Consider the following 24,083-nt stretch of genomic DNA (forward strand, 5'->3'; position numbering starts at 1 on the left):
ATATATATACAAATAAATGTTTAAGTAGTAACAAAAATTCAAATTTTTATGAATAATGAAAAATAAGTTTGTATGAAATAACTGACAGATAGAATTATATTTCCTGATAACGTATCTTCTGAAAAAATAATTATTACAATACCTTTGTACTTTGCTCCAAATTTGTATTTTTAAAACAGCAGCAAATTGTTTAAAAAAAAAAAATAGAAACTTATAAAATTTAATTTCAGCTCCGTACAACAACTAAATTACTATAACGCACAGGACATAAAAATTTAAAGGAAAAAGGTTAAAAAGAGCCCAAATATAGCATATAAAAAATATCTTTCTATAAAGTAGTGAAACCAACTTCATCTACTGATGTTTTTAAATATGCAAGCATATTGACTTAGAATTTATTATTAAGAAATTTATTGTTCTTGAAAAAAAAAAAATTTATAAATTTTTTTTTGTTTTGTTTCTCTTCGTGTTAATCAGTAAAATCTTTAAGAGAAAAACATAAGCATATTTTTAAAGCAAGGTCCTGGCAATAAGTATTCACTGAGATTAATAATTATTTTCAGAGTTGTAAAAATTTAATGAATTTATGATGAGCATCTATCGATAAGTCTAAAGAGTTACCCCCATTATATCCATATTAAAAGAGCTTTTTTTATTATTATTATTATTCACAATTTCAAAGGGAAATTCGAAATTTCAAAATTGTTAATACACTTTAAAGAATCCCCGTCGAACTTTTCATCAATTTTTTAGTTTATTTCAATTCAAAATTTGCATGTGCTATAATTTGCAAAAAAAAGTTATACGCTGGATTCATTTCTGAGTGTTGGGGTGGGTGGATGGCTCAGGGGATTTAGCATTCGCCTTTCAATGACGCGAAACGGTTTCGAATGCAGCGATGGCTGGTCGATACGAATTCCGCATCCGGCTTGCACCGACCACAGTGCTGACGTGAAATATCCTCAGTGGTAGACGGATCATGGGTTAGAGTCCCCTTGTCTTCAGGCTAACCGTGGGAGGTTCTCGTGGTCTTCCTCTCCATGCAACGCAAATGCGGGTTATTTCCATCAAATTTCTCCCAATACTTGGTCCAGGAGTTCGTTTATTTTCTGGATTGGGTTCAAAATTACAAGGCTACGGAGTTGAACGTTAGTAGTCGTAAACCCAAAAATTAGGTCGGCTGTTCAACGACGGTTATATTATATTATATTATTTATCTTCATAAGTATATATTCGACATAACCTATGAACTTTTGATACGTTTTGCGCAAAATTCATCTGATATAATTAACTTATTTTTAAATAAATAAAGAAACGAATATTTAAAAAAATGCTATAATCCGTTCACAAGGGGAGAAAATACAAAAATCAAATTTTGAATCAGTTCCAAAATAATATATTTTAAAAAGAGTAAATTATCTTAATTAGATCTAACCAATGATCTCGGGGTGCGTAGCCAAATATTTCAACAAAAAATAAGCACCTTTTAAGTATTTTTTTAAGAATTAGAGAATATTTTTAAGCACTTTGTACATCAACAAAATGCAAAATAATTTTCAAAAACTTTGCATGATCATGATAAAATAACTAGTCTCTGACAGAGAACTCCTTTTTTTTTTTAATTATATTAGCCACCATATCGAGAGATTCTTCGGTTCGATTTCAGAGGGTAGAAAATGAAGCCTGAAATGGAGAATATCTTGCAAAATGCTGCAGAGTTGCACATGAGAGTGTAAAAAAAAATCCAGCTCAGTATCCGCACATGCGGACCCGTAAGTATTTCAACAAACAACTAGAGAAAAAAATTATTTCATGTAAAATGTTTGGCGCTTTCATATACTACGGACCGATGGTACGCCACCATGCATTGTGCTGGAATGATTGGTGAAAACGTTGAATAGAACAATGTGAAATAATACGCTTTTGCATAATACGCGGTGAAAATCTTATTTTCGAAAAGGGAAAATTAAGCACTATTTTAAAAACACCGAATAAAAAAAAACACCTGAAAGGGCTTCTAAAAAGCGAATAAAGCACCCTTAAGTACTTTTTAAAAAAGCTACGCACCACGGAATCTTTCTTTTCCCCACCTCCATGCAGTCTAGAAAAAACACAAATTCCGTTAAAAATACAGTTGCTTGGAAACTGAGGAACATACAAGGAACAATTTATAGTAAATGTAGACCAAATTTACGAACTGACGTCACAAATAAAATTTTTATCACATTCCTCTGCATTTCTTCAGGCTTCATACAGTTGACTTCACAGTTTCAGTTGAGCAAGATCATTCTGCATCGTTTACAGTTGAGACACTGTATCCAATCTTCCAACGGTTTCACTTGGAGTAACGTCATGTCCGACTGAAAAAGTCCTACTTAGCACGAAGGAGAGGACATAACGTAATTAAACGTTACATAATTTAAAACTCACAAACGTAAACGCAATTTAAAAGTCACTTTAATAATTGAAGACAGTAACTTAAAAAAAAAAAAGGCGCGAACGAATGTTGAATTCACCAAATACAAACTGCAGAATTAAATTGAAGGAGTAATTTTTACTCTGTCAATATAATTAATCCTAAATTGACGGTAAAAATTACTCCGTCAGTTTAATTCTGCGGTTTGTATTTGGTGAATTACCAATTGTATATATTTGGTGTCCACGATTTTGCAGGATTAAGTTTTCCTGAAAAAGTAGAAAGAGAATTTTTTTTTTCATACGAAGACAATGCTCTTGTGAGTCAGTCATAATTTTGGCATCTGCTACATTACAGCCTTAGAAGGTCAAACTTTTTACAGAAGGTCAAACTTTTTTCCAGAACATTTTTAATGCATAAAAAAAATGCTACGAGTTTGGTCAATATCTCCTCATCCTATAAACAAATAACGCTGATAGCGTAAACCATCAGTCTTCAAAGAAAAGAAGTGAAAGAACCCAACTAGATTTTAAATTAAATTTTAACTCAAAATAAATTTAACTTTGAATTCTCTTTACATACATATTAGTATCTCCTGAAATATTTGATATGCATTTAGAAAACGAGTGTAGCATCGAGAATTTTTCATTTATTTTTCAGAATTCCTTTACACAGTTGCGTTAATTTAATGCTTAATCATTAGATCACTTACTCCGATAAACAAATTTTTAAAAGTGACGAATGCTTTGGCATCCAACGCATTTTCTATGACAACCAAAACAAGCCGATTTAAAATGCGCAAACCATGTGTTTCTATCACCCGTCTCTTAAATATACTCCTTCAACCATTAATACAGTACTTATGAACATTTCATAAGCTGAGGAAACAGTGTGGCTAAGTCAAGTGATGTATTCACTATACAGAAATATCTAGTTCAAGATACAATACAAACATAAAATTCATAAACACTAAAATTACTTTCATCCGTAATCCAAAGAACGTTGGGTTCGAATTATTTTGGTTGTAGACTTGTGTCTCTGCTGAGCATTAAGTTTGCCAAGTTGAAGTGTTTAGCGGTAGTCAGCCAGCATTACTGATCTCCATCTACCTTGATAATGTGACTCCAACAAGATGTTTTGGTGAAAACACATTCACCAGAACCAGAGGATAGAGCGCTCACCTTCCAATGAGGTGAACAGGGTTCGAACCCCAGAGATGACTGGTGGATACGAATCCGCATTCGGCTTGCACCGAGCACAGTGCTGACATGAAATATCCTCAGTGGTAGACGGATCGTGGGTTAGAGTTCCTTTACCGTGAGGATAACCGTGGGAGGTTCTCGTGGTCCTCCTCTCCATGTAAAGCGAATGCGGATTAGTTCCATCAAAAAGTCCTCCACGAAGGCAAATTTCGCCCAATACTTCACTCAGGAGTTCCCTTGCCTTCTGGATTGAGTTCAAAATTACAAGGCAACGGAGTTGAACATTAGTAGTCGTAAATCCAGAATTTGGGTCGGCTGCTCAACGACGATTATAATAATAATAAACACCACGTTAGTCATTGGCTGAATCTAAGTTTTCGGGAGAAAAAAAGTCAAAATGTGAGTTCAGAATATTAATACTGAAGATCATGTTGACACCCAGTTTGTACACATTAATAATGCTTTTCTTCAAAACTTTTACACAGTAATCAGATTTAAAAATTCCCAAGGTAATTAGCTATAGCTGATTTGAATCACTGACTTTCAGCAAAGTCAGGGAAATAGGTGTCAGCAATTAACTTTCTTAGTTGCGAACACACCATCTTTCAATTTCACATAACTCAACTTTGGAAACTTGATGTACAAGTACCGAAAAGCATTCGAGTCTAACGTTGTCCAATGCCTTAACAAAATTCTTCATGAATATATAACATGAATTTGATGCGAATTTATGTCAGCTTGAAGAGGCATTACAACTTAGTCACGGTCAATCAATGGCACAAGAAGGATATTTCCTGATTGCATAAAATTTTTGATGGGTATTTTTCTTTATGTAGTGGTGCTTTTTCTATCAGGGTGCGTAGCCAAATCTTTCAACGCAAAATAAGTCATTTTTAAGTACTCAAAAAATATCCTTAAGTACTATATACATTAACAAAATACAAAATAATTTTCAAAGACTTTACACGATCATGATAAAATATCTAGTTTCTGACACAACATATTTAAACATAACAGAATTTCTTTTAGCTAAGCAATCAAGCTTTTGTTAAATTATTTTTTTAATTATTAATAAAAATTAAATAACAAAAATTAGTAAAAATTTTATCGAAGTTTTTTTTTAAATACAGTGCGCCAATTAAAAAAAAACAAACCTGAATCACTCTGAATAATGTTTGATCTAACGATTGGATCCTCACGTTCTTGGACTCAATCCTAATGACTCCAGGGGATGATCTCAAATATGCTAATTAATAAGTGCAGGCGAAATCAGACACAAAGACGAACTTTCTATGAATAAACATACCTTTTTTCTGACCTCCAAATTGTGGAGGGAGGGTAGCCACGATCTGGGAAATATAGTCCCAATAGTTTGGTCAGGGAGGTCTTGCCCCAATCCCAAATGATCCCCAACACCTATAGTCACATTTTGACTTTAAGGAAATAACTTCGTGATTCCAAGTCACTACGCTAGCCTACAGATTTTCAAGGTTAAGAGTTGACGCAAAAAATGTGGCCAGCACTCACAATATTAGCTTGCTTTTGAAACAAAATTTCAAGACCAGCAATAAAATCAAATTAACGAGGAATAAAATGCGAAACTTAATATAATCTTTTCATAATTTTGCCAAACTCAAACGAAGAAAAAAAAAGCACCATTTCCATCTCACTTGAACATCAGATAGCTGGGGAGAGAGAGGACTGTTTCATTAGCCTCCTGGATTACTTGGTTTTACGGAATATGAAATTTACTATGGAATACTAGTAGCCTGGGATATGTCACTCTTATTAAGACACCACATCTCGTCAGGGCCTGATTATCGCCTAGGCCCAATAGGCACGGGCCTAGGGCCCACACTTTCTGGAGGGCCTCAAAAATTAGTCAAAAGTCCACAATATTACTTTAAAAAAAATACTGAAAGAAACAGTTTATCTCAAAAAGGGCAATTTTTATTTCAAATTTTCTTTATATTGAGATAAACCAAACTCGTGTAAACAGTGCAAATGCAACGAGAATGCATATTCGCAAAGTCTCTTATAAATGATTATTGTCAACAAGAACTGAAAGCTGATTTGTAACAAATAAGTTAAGCTGTAGATGGAAGGCTACAATCTTTAAAATAATTCAGCTAATCAGTGACTTTTAGCAAAAATCACTGATTTCAATTGTTTGTGGTCACCAAACTATTTTTATTTTCATACAGCATCGTTTTGTTGCTTTATATTTTGCTTTAATATTTAGATGCGTAAACTTCATCTTAGAAAAATAATTTTCTATTGTCTGCTTTCAAAATTTTTAAAATGTTTCTCTTGAATCATACAGTTCAATAGATTTTTTTATCGTTAGGACTACTCTTCAGAAATTTAACTTCAAAGTATTTCGTTAGGGGCCCGGAAAATTTTGTGGGCCTTGGGCCTGAATTTGCCTTAATCGGTCCCTGCATCTCGTAAAGAAAAGAAAAAGACTTAATGGATTTGCTTCAGCAAACAAAACTGACCATGAGGTACAAAACTCAACAATCTCGGCGATTTAAATCCAAGCCAAATGGTAGAATTCAAATCAAACGGTGGATCCAAGCTATTGGCGATCGAAATGGGTAACAGGGAGTGTAGAGCAGAAGTCTCTACCTATGGTAACACGCATGCTTTCACCCTTTGCGTGTGGAGAGTCATAGAAGAAGGAAGTAGGCTATTTTCGGTCTTGATTCTCATATAGAATAAAATCTTCTAGGTTGGAAAACTATATGGAACTGAAAACTAAAATATAGTTCTAAAAGAAAGCCTCATGGAAATTTTAAAAAAATATTTTTATTAATTACAAACGAAAAATATTAACAAACGGAAAAATACAACTGATACAACTCATTACTGATACAATTCATACAACTCAGTTCTTCAGAGAGTTCATTTTTTAATCGATTTCAGAGTTCTAATGTATTGACTATAACCTCAAAACCACATATCATAGCAAATAATAATTTCTACATCGGGATGATGGTTGTTCATAGTCGTTCCATCATTTGATTCCTAAGAAACTATGAGTTAAATTTCTAATGGCTCAACATGAACAAACCATCAAAAGTTGTTGGACCATCATAAATCAGTCCGAATTCCTACATCGGGATGATGGTTGTTCATGATCGTTCCATCATTTGATTCCTAAGAAACTATGAGGTAAATTTCTAATGGCTCAGCATGAACAAACCATCAAAACAAGTTGTTGGACCATTATAAATCAGTCCAAATTCCTACATTGGGGTGATGATTTTGTACGCTTGTTACCATCAAATATATAATGGTTCATGATGGAATTATTGATGGTTACCATCAATGGAAAACCATCAAAAATTTTGACTTGGGTTCTAAAAGTCACCAAGCAGAAAATTATTTACTCGCACATGATAGAAAAGACAAACATGAGTCAAACATGAGTGTTTACATTATCAAGTATAACCACACCTACTATGTTTCTCACCACCTAGGAAATCTGTCACGTTTCTAATGTACAAACGATTTGAAAGCAGAAGTCTTGTTTCAAATAAAGGTAAAAATTTATCATAGAGTAACCCTCTCTTATTTTGACAATTTTTTTATATTATTGCAAAAACAGAGAAAAATGACTTAAAAGTGAGATTTTCTAATAATAAGATATCTTGATAAAAAATAAAAGGAAAATGACTAATTTCATAAAGAATAAAAGCTCTGAACTACAGTGCCGAATTCAAGGGGCATCCTATTCCACACTGTAGAAACTAGAAAATGATTAAAACAAGTATATGGCCAATGAAGCCACCTCAGTAATTACAGGTTATTGGCTAACTGAATAGGTTGAATTACAATGAAATTAGAGGATAATTAGTAGTTATATGTTAATGACAAATAAGAAAAGAGTACAGGAGGGGAAAAACCATAAAGGCAAAAAGAAAATATATGCACTTGATTAGTTCATGGTAAATCACAGACACATATATATTTGATAAATTGAACAATTCTACACTCTAACCCAAACTCAACTTCTAGAAGATGACTGAACTGCACATTCGGATAAAAATTTACAATTAGCCACACTTTTCATTTTGTCAATTTTTTGTTTTTGGAAGAAAACAGGAAAAAATGACTTAAAAGTAAGATTTTTAATAATAAGAAATCGAGATAAAAATAATAGAAAAATGGAAGATTTTATTTACAGTAAAATCTTCAAGTGCCCAATCAAAGGGGACCTAATTCCATACTTTCACCCAGATTTGCTTGTTCTGCTCTCTCATCCATAAGGGATTTTTTACATATCAAACAATTTCTTTTGAAATGTTCATTTTGAAGACAACATGCTAAATATTTTACTTTTTCAAAAGAAACAAACATTTGGACAAACATGAATAAAAATTGTTGCCACCCAGCAATTCGAAATGTGAATTTTTCTGCAAATTAAACACGGTACATAAAAGGAAGAAAAAAAAGAGAGCATAAGTAGTAACTGACCTGTAATCAACTGTTGAATTATTAAATTTTATTTCAACTATGCTTTAATTGCAAATGGAGAGTATCAGCATCAGGGCAGATTTTGGCAGATTTTTGGGAAAAAGGAGTTGGAGTCACAAAGTAGCTAAAAACACATTGACTCCAATTTTTGTTGACTAAAACTAAACTAAACTCAGCGGCGCGACAGCCCATAGAGAGCCAAGGCCTAATGTGCCCATCTCAGTTTTCGTGATCTTGGGCTCTGGGGTGCAGGAGCAGATGTACCGGTCAGGTGGTCAGCCGTGGTATTTGAACATCCAGTGTTTAGTTCCCAAGCATGCTTGGTACTCATTTATCGACCCACTGAAGGGATGAAAGGCTGAGTCAACCTTGCCTGGCCCGAGGATCGAACCAGGGACCTGTGGCACGACAGCGCTACCACTCAGCCACCGAGCGTTTTGCTGACAGTTTGAATTAAAAATGACAAAATTAATTATGACAAACTGAGTTATTATTTTCATTTATGGACTATACATAATAAATAGTTAATTAATCTCTATTTTATAGTTATTCTAATAACAGGAAAAAGAAACTAGTAGCGAAATCTTACTGGGTTCAAGATATGCAAATCCAAAACACCAAATTTTGTCACATGACGAACAAATTAAAAAGGCAAAGAAAGACACCTACGAACATTCACAAAGAAGGAAATTATTCTCAGAACAATTGAAGATTTCAAATCAAGGCAGTCAAAACTCTTTTAGACAGCTCTTAGTCAAACTTAGCATTCATGTAAATAATCTGCAATGCCATAAATTTTTTTTTCTGTAGCATATATTACTTCCTTTATATTAAAAAAAAAAAAAAAAAAGCTGTAATGCATGTGTATATGTTTACAGATATATAAGGGAGTTGGGAGTTTCTAAATTTAAAATTCCAGAGTCAGTCATTTGCCTTACTGATTCCACCAATTGATTATGTGTGTGTATATATATATATATATATATATATATATATATATNATAGTGTATATATATATATATATATGTATATATATATATACAGAGAGAGAGAGAGAGAGAGAGATAGATAGATAGAAAGATAACATAAAAGCTTCAACTAAACTTATTAGGTCATTCCCTTTCCGTAAATCCTTTTCTTAAATCCTTTCTCACGCTTTAATATTCACATCCTGTCCTTTTAATCTATTTATAGTTCAAGTAAGCATTAATTAACATTTTAACAATTATCCTTTTAAGTATTTCATGGAAAAAACTTTTTTTCTGGACTTATTTAATAGACCAATTACAGTTACTAAGATTTCCCTTACTCCCTAAAACGAGACATTTTACAGATTTATTTTGCAAGATTTTCCCTAGCTTTTATTGGGAGCACAACAATTTGAGTCACTTTTGTCTCTCTATTATTCTCTCTCTATTAATTATTAAATAAATATTGTGCCCTCTTTCCCTGCCTAATATCTGTTTTAATCCTTCCACTCGGCGACGACGTTACATATGCATAAAACTTGAAATGAAACTCCTGAATGGAACTGAGAAAGGATCCAAACATTAATTTATTAAATAAAAAGAATCATATACTAAAAGCCAAAGCTGTACCAATGTAATAAACATTAGGACACTATTTACAAATTTCATAAATATGGGTTGATATTAGTGTCAATTTATTTTGTTCAATACAAGTATTAAAACGCTTTAAATTTACATACAATATATAACTAATAGTTGAAAATCAAGAAAAAAAGTTTTCTGAATAGAACAAAATATCTGCCATTAAAAAATCATTGCCTGTCACCAAACAGTATTGCTGTCAACAGAAACTCTGAAATACAGCCCAAACTATGTAAGAGAATAATATACACCGAAGAGCCATTACATCATGACCACCCTCCATCGATAACAATAGGCTCGCCCAGGTTTTCCTGGTTTCTCGCCCAGGAACATGAGGCACATTAGGACCCATAATCCTCATAGAACAATCCCTACCGTCTGTAAGCTACTTGAAAATAGTTGCAGACCAGGTTCACCCATTCATGGCAACAGGTTTTCCTGCGGGGGATGGTGTTTACCAACAGGACAATGCACCATGTCATAATTGTCGAATCATCATGGATTGGTGCGAGGAACATACCAGTGACTTTCAAGTCATGTCTTGGCCCCCAAATTCTCCTGACCTTAATCCAATAGAGCATTTGTGGTCCCACTGGGAAAACCAAATTCGTGCTGCCACGCTACCCCCTCGCAATGTGAGGGAATTGCAGGACCAGTTGGTGAGCGCTTGTTACCAGATACCTCAGACTACCTATCAGCACCTTGTGGAATCAATGCCACGGCGGGTACTAGCAGTTTTGTGGGCTAAAGGTGGTCCTACATGTTATTAGCAGGGTGGTTATAATGTAATGGCTCTTCGGTGTATATAGATAAGGTTTTGTTAAATAAATCATAAAAAAAGTAGGTAAATTTAAATGAACATTATTATAATACATTAAAAATAAATACACGGGAAATACAGCACATCATTGAACAAAAAAGGAGGAAACAAATAATTACTTAACACTTGCATTTTCAGAGAAAAATATGCAAAAGAAAAAAAAAAATTAAAAATAGTTTTACTATAAAAATTTCAATTGCCAGAAAGTTGGGAATGGAAACTATTGCATTACTTCTTTAAAGAGAAATATTTATTTGAATACAAATAAATCTTGTTTAAAAGCTGGATATGTTTTTAATATCTGCAAGGAAATGAACAAAATATAAAACAATTAATAAGCTAATTAACAAAAAAGTTCATGGAAAAAAATTCTTTTGTAAAGGGAAAGAATTTTTAAATTTCATTTTGACTTTCTCCGGATACTCTACTTTTAAAATTACAGATAGTTTTATTTCATGCGAGAAAAGAAAAATAAGCAAAGTACAAAAAATATATCATAGCATAGAGGCTAAAAATTAATAATCCTAAGAGCGTTTTGATGTTGAATATTAAAACACAATAATTTTTTAATGGAAATTAAATGAAGCAAATTAATTTTGTTGAAAGACGGCACATTTATAGGGATCAAGGGGCAGACAGGGTGAGCCGCCCTTTTAAAATCGCTTAAGGATAACACTGCAGGAACCCTACATCAAGCCTGAGGCTAAGAGGTAAAATAGAAAAAGCTGGTAATCAAACCTTTCATATATGGGGGAATTAAATCTATTCATTAACAGGGGTCTGTTCAGGCCAAATTTACTACCGTTTAGAGGTACCTTCACAAATTCAACTTTAAGAAAAACAGTAGTTTCACAAAATACTTTTACTTAAAATTTTATTCTTGTATACAAGAAACAATATATCCATATTTTTGTTTTGATTTTTTAATGTAATTTTTATATTTCACAAATTATGTCTAAATTTTCACAAAATAGGTACCGCTCAGAAAAAAAGACAGACCCCTGATAAATATAAATTTTTCAACAGTATTTTTCTTTCTTGAGAAAGAAGTGGTCTTATATATAACGTTATAACTGCTTAAAAAAATCTTTTGGTACTCATGGAAATATCATTTGTTCCGAAAACAAGCTAGAACTAAATGTCTTTCTTACCAATTTTTGTATTTTTCTGCCTCAATATATATAGACTTTCAACCCTGATTTACATGTTAAATCTTTATATTGGTACAACATCCTCTAAATATCTTTTAAACCCGAGTTCCAAGGCATCTCAAGAAACAAAAGCCACCACATTGAAAACGATATATCTGTTAAATAGATATTTCTTAATTTATGGCCCAGCTTTACATAAGTGGCATTTTATTTTTTTAACAAATCAATTTGATATTTAAGTTCATGTAAGATGTTATTCGTGAAATTAATATCAGTTTAAAGACAATAAAATTTTAAAGACATTTTTATTCCATTTTGAAAGGAAAGTTGAAGAGCATACTTACTTTGCTTTATCTTAACATTTTAAACTTTATTTTGAGCAGAAGAAATAAGTTCCTTTCAAAAACAGTTCCATATAACCTCTAATGATAATGTATGAATTATCTGATTCAGAATCATCTGAAATATGATAAGGAATAATTATTTTTCTCACAAACAAATCTAAAAAAATTTAGTCATAACCATTTCAAAATAAATTATATTTGAACTGATATATTACCTTTTAAAAATACTGAAAAAAAGATTTAAAATCATTATATGTGAATCCATTTAAATATTGCTAAGTGAATAAAATCTAGTGATTACATAAATGATGCTAAATTATCGAGTCAAAATTTATTTTGATTATGAATCAATTATGGATATTTTAACATCAGTAGCTACTTTCGCCAACTACAATCGCCCGAGAGTGCGGAATATTTCCCATTGCGCAAACGAAAATCAGGGGGAATTCAGACAACTCCTGGGTAATTTTTAATCCAATTAAAGCAAAAATAGTTAAAAAAAAATTATTGTAAAAAAAAATTTTTTTTTAATAAATTACATAATTACAATTGAATTTGCAGTAAATGAAATCTGATAATTTTAGTATAATATTATGACATGGAAATTAGTACTGGTTTGAATAACCTCTTCTGGGCAGATATTGCAACCGATATTCTCATGTTTTTCTTTAAATCCCGATATTTTTTATATATACATTAATGTTACTCTCAAAACTTGAATTACACATTTGACCATTGACTTTTTAATATGACTTTATATTGCATATGATTTTCAAAATGTCAATATATTTTATATAATGTTATTATGACACAGGAAATTACAATTGCACATTTAAGTGATCACTTTTTGAAGCAATAACTAGATTTGCACTGATCTCATAAAATATCCAGGTGGGGATTTGATTTTTTTCTCAACTGTTATTGCGATTGATTTTTAAAAGCTTTTCTTTTTTTAATTATGGTTCTTTATGCATTATTTATATTAAATCCTTTTATTTTTCCTAAGTTAATATTAAGATATGCAAATTCAAGTAGCACATTCGAGTCAACAATTTTTGATATGACAGTTCAGTTGTTGTCAATAAATTTTTTGGCGGTTGATGCTACAGATATCTTTAAAGTTTTTAAAATCCCCATAATTTTAAGACGATATATTTATAACAATGTGTGAGACTGGAGTCGAGCAATTGAGTAATCACTTTTTGATGTCTCCACTCAACATGATTTTGTTATAAATCTGACTTAGATTTTGATCTTTTTTTCTTTTTTTTTTCAGTATTCTCATATTGCCACAGATTTTACTATTATTTTATTTTACTGCACTATTTACTTCACTATTACTATTATTTTACTGCATAGTAAAATAATAGTACTGCAAGCAGAAGTTTGTACTATTTTTAAAAAACCACTTTTAGAAAGAAAAAAAAACATTTTAAAATGGACCCAGAAAACCAGAAGTTTTTGGTCCTAAGGAGCCACAGTTCACAGAGTCAAGTGGAATCAAGTGGAATCACTGGGGGAAAAAATTATTAGATACAAAGCATTTTTTCCCCCTTTAAATTAATGAATATTATTTTACTGAACAAAAATGACACTCTTTTATTCAATATTTTTTCCATTTAATTTAACAGAAATTTGTATGAGAAAATTTTAGTATTGTAAAAATTATCCATAGAGAAGAAAATTTTTATTCAGAAACAAAACTAGCCAAAAAAATTCTAAAAATGATCAGATAGTTTCTTGCTCAAAAAATTGAATGTCTGCATAACAAAATGTTCAGTTTTACAGAGAATAGACCTGCTATTCACAAAGCTTCAAACCTTCTAAAAAAGTCCTTTTAAAACATTTTTATCATAGAAGGTTTTTATTTTACTAGGATTTTATCAGCATCCCATTTAAAAGTGTATAAAACATCGAATTTCATTGATAACATGCATAAAGGAGAAATTAAAGTTGTTATTTATAAATAATAAATAAGCATTTATTTCAAACTACTTGGGAATATTTCAGAGCTGTCTTCATTAACCAAAATCAATTAGACCAGTTGACTTCTTAACGAATTAAACTACTTGACTTCCTGATTAGTGTTAAATCTTCTGTTAAATTAAAAATTCAGTATTTGGTGAAATAAGGTGTCAGAATGATGGAAAAGTTGACTTATTTTTACATATGCCTTATGCATACCATATAAACTTACTGCTTAAAAAGCAAAACAAATATTTTCCGTTATATTAATTATAACACACATAACTTTTATGTGTCTATTTGTTTACTAATGTGTTTATATTTCTCAAAGTTATGAGTGAGACCTTAAATTTAATATTATAAATTATTTCTATTTCAATTCATTTTGATTTTAATTATTTTCAGCAGGTATGCCAGTTTATTTAAGAGCTGCGTAAAAAAAATGAATATTTTTACTTTGCTAAGGAACTAATTATAACACACGTAACTTTTATGTGTCTATTTGTTTACTAATGTGTTTATATTTCTCAAAGTTATGAGTGAGACCTTAAATATAATATTATAAATTATTTCTATTTCAATTCATTTTTATTTTAATTATTTTCAGCAGGTATGCCAGTTTATTTAAGAGCTGCGTAAAAAAAAATGAATATTTTTCCCCTGTGGCAGTATCGCGGCGACACAGCGACATTGTCGCAGAATGTTGCTGAGTTCTTGCAGAAAGAATTTTCTGTTAGGAAGTAAGGAATTTTGGTTTTCTTTTCTGCAGAAAATTTTTTTTCTCTAAAATTATATTTAAAAGAGGCCTTTTTAGCACATCAGAGAGGAAAGAAATGTTCCTGATTTCTCTATTCTAATTTAAGAATGAAAAATATAGAATAATAAAGAAAGAAATTTCCTTTCTGCAGAAATGTTGAACGATTTTATTCCCTCCAGAAATCATTCTTTTGACACACTTATTCTGCGCCAATATTCTTGTTAATCCACGCTCTATTTTCATATTTTTAAATGAAACAAATCCCGATTCCCAATGTTTTTTATACAATTTAATTATACTTGAAACAGAAATCAATTATTTACTTTTACTGTGACGATTTCACCGTTTTTCAGCTTTTTATTACATGTGCTATGCTACTGAATTCCATGGGATTTTTAAAATTCCTGTTATTTTTTAGTCAATATTATTTCTACACGTAAAATTTAAATTGCGCTATTAAATAATCTCTTTTTGACACTCTCACTTAATGCCAATACTACCACAAATCTATGTAGTGTTTAGATTGTATTTTCGGCAGTTTATTGATATTGATTTTCCCGTGATTTTTAAGTATCCCGATATATTTCTGACAATATGGGGAATTCGAATCGTGCTTATGAATATTTAAAACAATGATTCTATCGTTTTTCTTTTTTGGGGTCATGTATTTCACACAGTCTTTTTAAAATCCTATATTTTAAATACGATAATATTTATTACAACAACCGAATCTCGAAACGAAACAAGCATTTAGTAACACCCCCCTCCCTTGCTTTTAAGAGACCAATCAGCGTGATTTCGCCGTCGATCTTGTTTTCAGCAGTCACTGCTACGGATTACAAGATTTTTAATTTTTTTTGATGAGATGTTTTATGAAATGCGAAAAAGGAAATAATTAGTGTGTTTTCTTCGTACAAAATGGGAGAATCTCGCCATTGTATTAGAATAATATATATGAAAAAAACATTACATATTCATTTAAAAATTAAATACGACTGTTATTTTATTCAAAAAAATTTTTTTTATTGTGAACGCAACGTTTCTGTTACTTCAAATTCAATTAGTAACATGCATACTTGTTATTATTAAAAGCATCTTGCAGAAAGATATTAGTGCTAGAGAGGTTTGTCGCAAAAATCCCAAGAAAATTCTGCCACAGGGATTTTTACTTTGCTAAGGAATTAATTATTATCGAAAATTTTTTAATTATGTGCAAACTTTTCTTATTAAAAACATAGTGAAAGAATTTTTTTTTTCAAAGAAAATGTAAATGAGGAGATTTCACATTTTAAAATAAATGAATTTGGGTTTTAAATACTTTCTGTACCTCAGTAATCACCAAAAAGATTTTCAACTTGCAATAAATGTTTTCAAAAAAGTATGCTGATGTTTCCATGATTTTCCACTTTAGTTGGTCCCTTTTCGGTATTTTTTTCATTGTCTTTATTTCTCAAATTTCAGCCTTTATTTTTCCGTACATAGCAACATCTTTAAAATTTATATTAATAATTTGAAAATAAGTATTTTATTAAAAAAAATTTGCCAGCGCTATTATAAATCAAAAGTATAAATTTTTCATTTTATTATTTCTTTTAAAAAATAAATATATTGTAAAAAATAATTAACAGATAAATATAAAGATAAAATTTTAAAAAATACAACTACAATTTAAATTAGCGTTAGAAAGAAACTTACCCCAAATACGAGAACTTTTGTTAAAAAGAAAAATTTTCATAATACAATCATATGACAGTTTTTAATAAGTATATTTCTCCACAGCATTAAATAAATTATTATCTCAATATATAGGAACATAAACTCATCATTCATCTTAAAAATTTCAAGAGTTAATCAAATACGAAGTTACATTTGAAAATATAAAAAGAAAACACATTTTTTTAAAATTTCGGCCTCCTGCTTCCACAAAGAGCGAACTAATTGAGGAGCACAATATTTTATGTGAACATTTCCCCTAAACTAACATCTATAGCCTGGACGACAAGCAACAAATATTCCAATTATCATCACTGACAATTAACCTTGATGTAGCAAAAGCAAAAAAGTTTTAAATTTTGATTTTCTAAAGATCTTCAGGCAAATTATAAGAAGCAGACTTTCCACTGTAACACTTTTTGAAAACGTTTCATTGATATGAAGAATATTTTAACATCTTTACTCTATTGACTTAAGGCAAGCTTACAGCTTACATCTTTTATATGCATCTATCCTCGCAACCATCTCTAAACTCGCAACCGACAAACGAGCTAGGGATAGAAAAAAATATCACTTTGACGTCAAATTCATGCACCTAGGGAAAATCTGTAAGCTCGCGATTTCAAAGGGATTTACCTAACAGAATGCGGTCTTTCTTTTCCCTCCCAACTATGGAATGTCTTTCACCTAGCAATTAGCTTGTGTAAGAGCTCGACCATTCGAAAAGGATGCGTTTTATGCAGGGATTAAATTAAAATTCTGTTTTCAAAGATAATTTTTGGATATTTATCCAAATATTTTTATGAACATATGTCAAAGACATAATTTTTTCCCTCACACATTTATTTTTCATGTATTAATTCAACAAAATAAATTATTGTTTCATATGATAATTAGATAAAATAAGTTAGTTTCTTGCACAACTTATAGGGAAATAAAACGTGAACATTTTATTGAGCCAAATTTTAGAGTATTTTTGCTCACGTATGTTTAGTATAATTATCACCTGGCTTTTATTAAATTTTATTTTCACTAATTTATAATATTTTCAAATTAGAAAGAAAAAAAGAGATAAAATATCAGTGGGGAAAAAATGCGTCATAGTAAAGTTAAACCACCATTTTATATTTTTTTCTTAAGAAATAAATAAATAAATAGGTGAATTATAAATTAGATTGGCACGTAAAAAATAATTAAGATTATTATAATAACTATATCGAAAATAATATAAATAAAAGATTTTGTAATTTACATGCGTAATTTTTCATCTACTATACAATTTTCTGTAAAGAAATATGAAAGGACGGAAACTTTTTCAACAAAATAATTTTTAAAATTTAAATCAAGTTGCAAATAACTTCAGATGCATAGTTAAGAAACATGTTTTTATTTCCTTTCTTTGTTTTTTCTCTTAATTTTTTGAAAATGCGAAAGTTTTCATTTAGATTTTTCTAGACAAGAAAATATTGTTACTCTTACATCCATGACCCCAAAATATACTCATTATATTGTTTTTAAGAAAAAGTATGAATTATTTATAAATGATTATTAAAATGATCTTTTGTTGGACATTTGAAGGCTTAAAAATACTTGTATTTCGAAAAATGGTGAATGAAAAATTTTTAGGAAGAAAGTTTTGAGGTCCTTTATTAAATATGAGCTGAGTTATTATAATGACATTCAATTCTTTTCATTTGTTATTATTAGACTAATATCGTTTCAGCTTTCTCTGAATTACATTTTCGAAATTCATAATGAATTAATGCGTTTAATTTTAATCCAGAATGGCTTTAACGAATTTATGCGAATGTGAAAACAAGAAATTCCTTCGAATGACTTCTGCATAATTTATTTTTGTGCACGATGGTAAATCATAAGACAAAAAAATATCCGGTGACAAATGAAAATCAATTGTGATTATTTTGTAATTGAAAATTTATTTAATTAAAACTAGAAAAATAATTGCATCGTGTTAAACTACTAACGTTAATTTGTAATAAGGATAAATCATGAGAGACCCTTATGACTAGACCAATAGTAATGAAATTGTATGACTAAATATTCTAACTTCGAATATTTAAATGACAAATAAAGTACTTAGTACCCTTCTCTTCTGAATTGGGTACAATATAAGAGGGCAATCGAAAGGAAGGAATAGGAAAAAACGGAATCTTTCTTCGATCTAATCATTTTTGAAATTATAATAAAGTTGAGTTGGATGTATAAATGTTAGTAATATAATTTAGTAAATGTATAACGTTAGATACTTAATTAAGAAAAGATAAACAGAATAAATTCTGTTAATCTTTATAAAATATGAAAATTTTCATTTAAATATTCCAAGAGGAAAAAATATTTTACTCTTATATCTATATATTCAAAAAAATGAATTTTTTTAATGAAAATTTGTATTATTTTAGAATTGAAATTTCATAAGACAAACATGGAAAAAGTTCTAAAATCGTATTTTTTTTAAAACCAATTTTGTTGTCAATTGTATTAAAATAACACACGGAAATGTTTTTTTTTCTTAAAAAAAAAACTTTTGTTTTACGAGTGTTTAAATGCAGAATATTATGTATATCAAAACTGCAAAAAAATGAAATTAGGTTTGATGGTTCTGCACTTTATATTAGTTAACAATTAAAAAAAAAAAAAAAACATATTTTTGTAATATATGGGTGTCCTGAAATTCGCGATAGCAGCGAACTATAGGAGGCGTTTTTGTGTAAGGCGAATACCTGCGATTTCTATATGAACAGTAATTTAAATACTCTGGAGACGTCTCCAATGTAGCGTGTAGCATTGTAACGTTCCTTCTTTATTGCAGCTTATTAAATTTAAAAAAAAAGGTTTGATATTCTTTCTTACGCAAACGAAAACAAAATGGTATCTCTTGTTTTTAGAGAAGGAACATCCAAAACACAACGGAAATTTTTTTTTAAATAAACAGAAAAAAATACGTATCTTCTTATTAGAGTTAAAACCTAATGCATGAGAAATAGCTTTACTAAATTTATTGATATAACATGAAAGGCCTATTTAAACTTTACATTCCATAGTTTTAAGAATCATATTACTTCAAACATTAAAATAAGCAAAAAGTATGCATAAGTCTCATAATTTTATGTAATTAAATTTTGCAAAAAAAGTTTATTCACAACAATTTTAATCAAAAAATCTTAAGTTTTATTAAAATCATTGTTTAGAAACTAAAAAACGTAAACTAAAGCATGCTTACNAGAATGCTTACGATACAAAGCACAAAAAAAAAAAAAACAATTCTAAAAATTCCTTACATTAAAATAAACAACTTTCATGCTTTTTTTTATTCATAATCGGACGTAGGAAACCATTCTATAGAAAACTATCATCAAATAAGAAAAAAAAAATTATAAGTCAAAATTTTTATTTTATAAATTATAACACTTACCTGCTTTATAAATCCGGAGAGTTCCAAAATGATATGTTCTTCGATTTTTGACACCATTTTTTAGAGCTACGAAAATGCGTCTTTTGGATTTGCCAAAAATAGAACGAGATGCAATTTTATTTTTTCAGGAGCGAAATATTTTACCAAAAAAAGAAACGAAAATTTACCAATTCTCATGACATGAAACTTTATTATGGAAAACGTACGTTTTGGAAACGTAGTTTCATTTGTAATCTTATTTATTAGAGTTCATATGGCGTCCATAAACGTCCACTGAATTCCGATGAATTAATTTGATTTTAAATAAAGTGTTTTATTTTATGATTTGTCGCAAAAATTTTAGGTGTAGATTGGTGGCACTTAAAAACCGCCAAATCTGTAGCTGCGGTGGCGTTAATACGTAAGTACCGAATTTTTATTTCATACTTTTCTGAATTATATTATTTCAAACATTAGAATATGCAAGAGATATACATAAACACATAATGTCATACCATTTCATTTTTCAAAAATATTATTTTTACAACAATTCTTATCAAAAAATTCGAAACTAAAAAACGTGAAATAAAGAATTCTTAGGATAAAAAAACGATTTTAAAAATTCCTTATAAAAAACTTTCATATTAATTGTTTCGTTTTTTTTATTGTAATAGTTCTTAATCTGCCGTAAAAACCATTCTGTAGAGAACTATCATCAAATAAGAAGATTGTTGTTGTTGTTAATTTACGTCGCACAAGAGCTGCACAATGGGCTATTGGCGATGGTCTGGGAAACATCCCGGAGGATGATCCGAAGACAAGCATCACAATTTTGATTCTCTTCGGAGGGGATGGCACCCCCGCTTCGGTAGCCCAACGATCTGCACACGAAGCCGAGGAGCTCTTTACGAAAGAACAGTTTAACGAGGACCAGTACCGCACACCCTCGGTCCCTACACAGACTGATCCAAGTGGTCACCCACCCGCACACTGACCGTATCCAGTGATGCTTGACTTCGGTGATCTGCTGGGAACCGTGTCTTAACGATCAGTCCACTGCGGGACCAAATAAGAAGAAAAAAAAAATTATTTACGAGCAAATTTTTTATTATAAAAATCATAACACCTACCTGATTTATAAATCCGGAGAATTCCGAAATGATTTGTTCTTTGTTTGAAAACTTTATTCTCAAATAATATATACATAGTTTATCTCTTCATTACTTTTAGATAACGTACCACACAGCAAATTTTTATAATTGTAAGATCTCGATATGAGTTTTTATATGTAGCTTAAAAACAGAATAGCTGAATTCTAGTTGAAATTATTCTTTCATAACTAAAAAATACTTACCAAGAAAACCATAAAAATTTATTAATAATCAGCACAAATGATACTATTTCAAGCAATTCGAGAAATTCTTTATTGTTGTTTTCTGAATTATATAGATACAGAAATACATAGGTACTATTCTATGAAGAAAAAGAATATTATAGAACTATTACAGTTCTGTACGTTCGGAATTCATATTTACTTATTGGAATGAAGAAAGCAATGTTGATTTCTCTTTGATTTGTAATGAATTGAAGACAGAAAAAATGTATTTTAACGTAATACACACATCTGTAACAGTATGCGATCCCGGAATCGGAAGTTACCAGTAGCAAGCTTGTTGATAATAGAAGCTAAAAATTATTGACGAATTTTTCTTCAAATGTTTGGCGTGTTCTGTTTTTGAAAGATTTACAAATATTCTGGAGAGTTTTTTCAAGTTCATCGGCTTTTTCCTTAGGGAAATTTTGCTTCTTATTTGCTGCCAAGAAAATTGCGTCTGATTCTGCCACTGATTTTGATGGAACTAAAGGAAAAACTTAATAAATTAATGCCTGATATCTTCAGGCTCCTGCTAGAGGGCGTACTCGAGCGTTGCGATAGCGAATTGCAGCATTTTTTGCATGGAGTCGCCCCTCCCAAAATGGAAAGGAAAAGAACAATGTGGTGAGGCTGCTGCCAACAAAAAAAAAAAAACTAAATTTCAACTGCAATTATTCTGGAAAGCTTGCAATGTTTTTTCGTTAAAACTTGTTACTTTCATCTCTCGGTATTTATTTACTCGGTATTTAATGTTTAATTTTGAAGTTTGAGGATTTTTAGTAAGCTTTCCGAAGCAATTAATATACTATCGCTATAATTATTTCAGATATATTAGCAGGGTAAAATGCCTTTACCGGTACCCGTTACTCTTGGAGTTTTTCAAGTAAAAGATATTTATTTTTTATAATTCGTTATAGTTTGCACTTTCAGTATTTTCTTCTGACAGATAATATTCTAGATTCCTAATTTTTCTTATTTATAAGTTATTTTTTGCCTTATTATTTATTTTTTATTTATGTTTCTTCTTAGGCAGTGTATAAATTTTTCTGTTCATTTTGATTGTGATATTAATATTATTCCCATCTGAATGATTCCTTTTTTGATTGATACTATTGATATGAGGTACTTTATTCATGTCTTTCACGTTTGCATATTCACACATTTTATATATATAATCAATTGTGCTGGCCACAGCTTTCAAGTATTCAGTGCAAGTAATTTTATTCAATAATGTTTAGTTTGTGGAGGGTTTTGAGAAAATTTTCATTACAACTCTGCCACTTGTACCAAAAACAAAGGAAACTGCGTTATAAACTTATAATCAGGGATTATTTTGTGACTCAGATGCAAATGTTTTGTCTTTTCTTTTCTAAAAATGAAAATTGTAGCATTTACAGTTGTATGAGGTAATTGTGCACCTGCATGCAGATTACTAGTTTCATCCCATAGTTTTCTCACAAAATTTTTAATAATTCAAAATAGGTTAGTGATCTACTGTGATTATTAAAGTTCTCAATCGTAGCGTTATTCATTTCAATGCAAAATTTTTAATTTCTATTAGGGTGATTTTACAAAAAAAAGAAAAATTTTGAAAATCTGAGAGAGTTTCCAAGTTTCAAAGAAACCTAAAATGATCAGAAGATTTAGTTTTGTAGAAAATCACGAAAAAATACCATTTTTGGCGAAAAAATGGAGGAGAAAATCTTGCAACAAATGTGGAAAACAACCTAATTTAAAATTGGTTGTAAAAATAAGTAGTCAGTGAGATTCAAAATAACTGAGTCTATTATTACTAGCATAAAGTCTAATATTTATATTTTTTTATACAAATCTTCAGTGATGATTAGTTTTTAGAACTGTCAAAAATTTACTCTTTCCTTTATTCAGTAATTTTTATTCAGTATTCCTTGTTCAGTAATTTTACAATTATTAAAATAAGAATATCAATTTGAAAAAAAATTCTCTTTGTTTAGCAAAATATATAAAATTTTTATTAGAATATTATTTGAAAATTGTAACATTTTCAATTACATTTACAGTATCCACTATACAGCAGTTACAGTTACGTTTACAGTATCATTTATAATTGTAGTTCTTCAGTAATGATAAGTTTTTAAAAACTAATCCTTGTGTATAAATTAATTTGATTTCTTAGTCACTAGTAAGGTACATAACCAGAGCTCATTCTAGACAGAAAAAAGGACAGGGTGCAGAAATTTAAAAAAAGGGCATTATTATTCTAAAAAGGCAATAATTTCTTTCTATGGGATTTACACATTCTGTTAAAAAACATTGTCAATTAGTGAAAGAAAAAATAATATTTTTCACTTTACAAAAAAGTAACAAAGCAATCATATTAATTACTAATTTTTATTAATAAATTAAGATATATATCGAGTTAATGAGCTAATTAGCTTAGTAATTTGTTTAAAATGCATTCATATATTAATAAAATAATAAATGTATGTTTTTAAGTGTCTGTAGTTATGATTTAATAATTAAAATGATTAATAATAAATTATGATTTAATGATAGTGGAAGTAACTGCAAACTTTCAAAGACAGGTGCAACAATGGGGTGTGATGGCTATTTTTCCTTTCCCATATAAATCCATGTATTGGCAGCAATGACAAACTAAATAAAAAGAGTTGAAAATAACAAAAGTATAAGAAATTCATTGTAGAGTTTGGGGAAAAAATAAAGAAAGATTGAGGAAAGAAAGGGCAAAAAGGGTATCATCAGAGCACTAATTTACTTCAGGGGCAACAGGGTGGATTCTTTTGACTAAAAGGGCAGCAGGGTGCTGCGCCCTGTTTACCCTGCCTAGAATGAGCTTTGC

General features: G+C 30.0%; 2 protein-coding genes across 2 annotated transcripts in view; one reads left to right on the forward strand and one right to left on the reverse strand.

Moving 5' to 3' along the window:
• LOC107446001 (cell adhesion molecule Dscam1) overlaps positions 1 to 16,897 on the reverse strand; it is a gene marked incomplete in the record, with an annotated part of 137,575 nt that extends 120,678 nt beyond the window's left edge. Inside the window, 2 exon segments of the mRNA XM_071184426.1 lie at positions 12,023 to 12,137; positions 16,440 to 16,897.
• Positions 16,898 to 21,946: 5,049 nt separating this feature from the next.
• Positions 21,947 to 24,083, forward strand: part of LOC107445999 (COP9 signalosome subunit 1b) — a gene marked incomplete in the record, with an annotated part of 33,295 nt that continues 31,158 nt past the window's right edge. The window contains 1 exon segment of the mRNA XM_071184570.1: positions 21,947 to 22,127. Within this exon segment, the coding sequence (XP_071040671.1) occupies positions 22,089 to 22,127 (39 nt within the window).

The sequence above is a fragment of the Parasteatoda tepidariorum genome, chromosome 1 (genome assembly GCF_043381705.1).
Source record: "Parasteatoda tepidariorum isolate YZ-2023 chromosome 1, CAS_Ptep_4.0, whole genome shotgun sequence".
Lineage (NCBI taxonomy): Eukaryota > Metazoa > Arthropoda > Arachnida > Araneae > Theridiidae > Parasteatoda > Parasteatoda tepidariorum.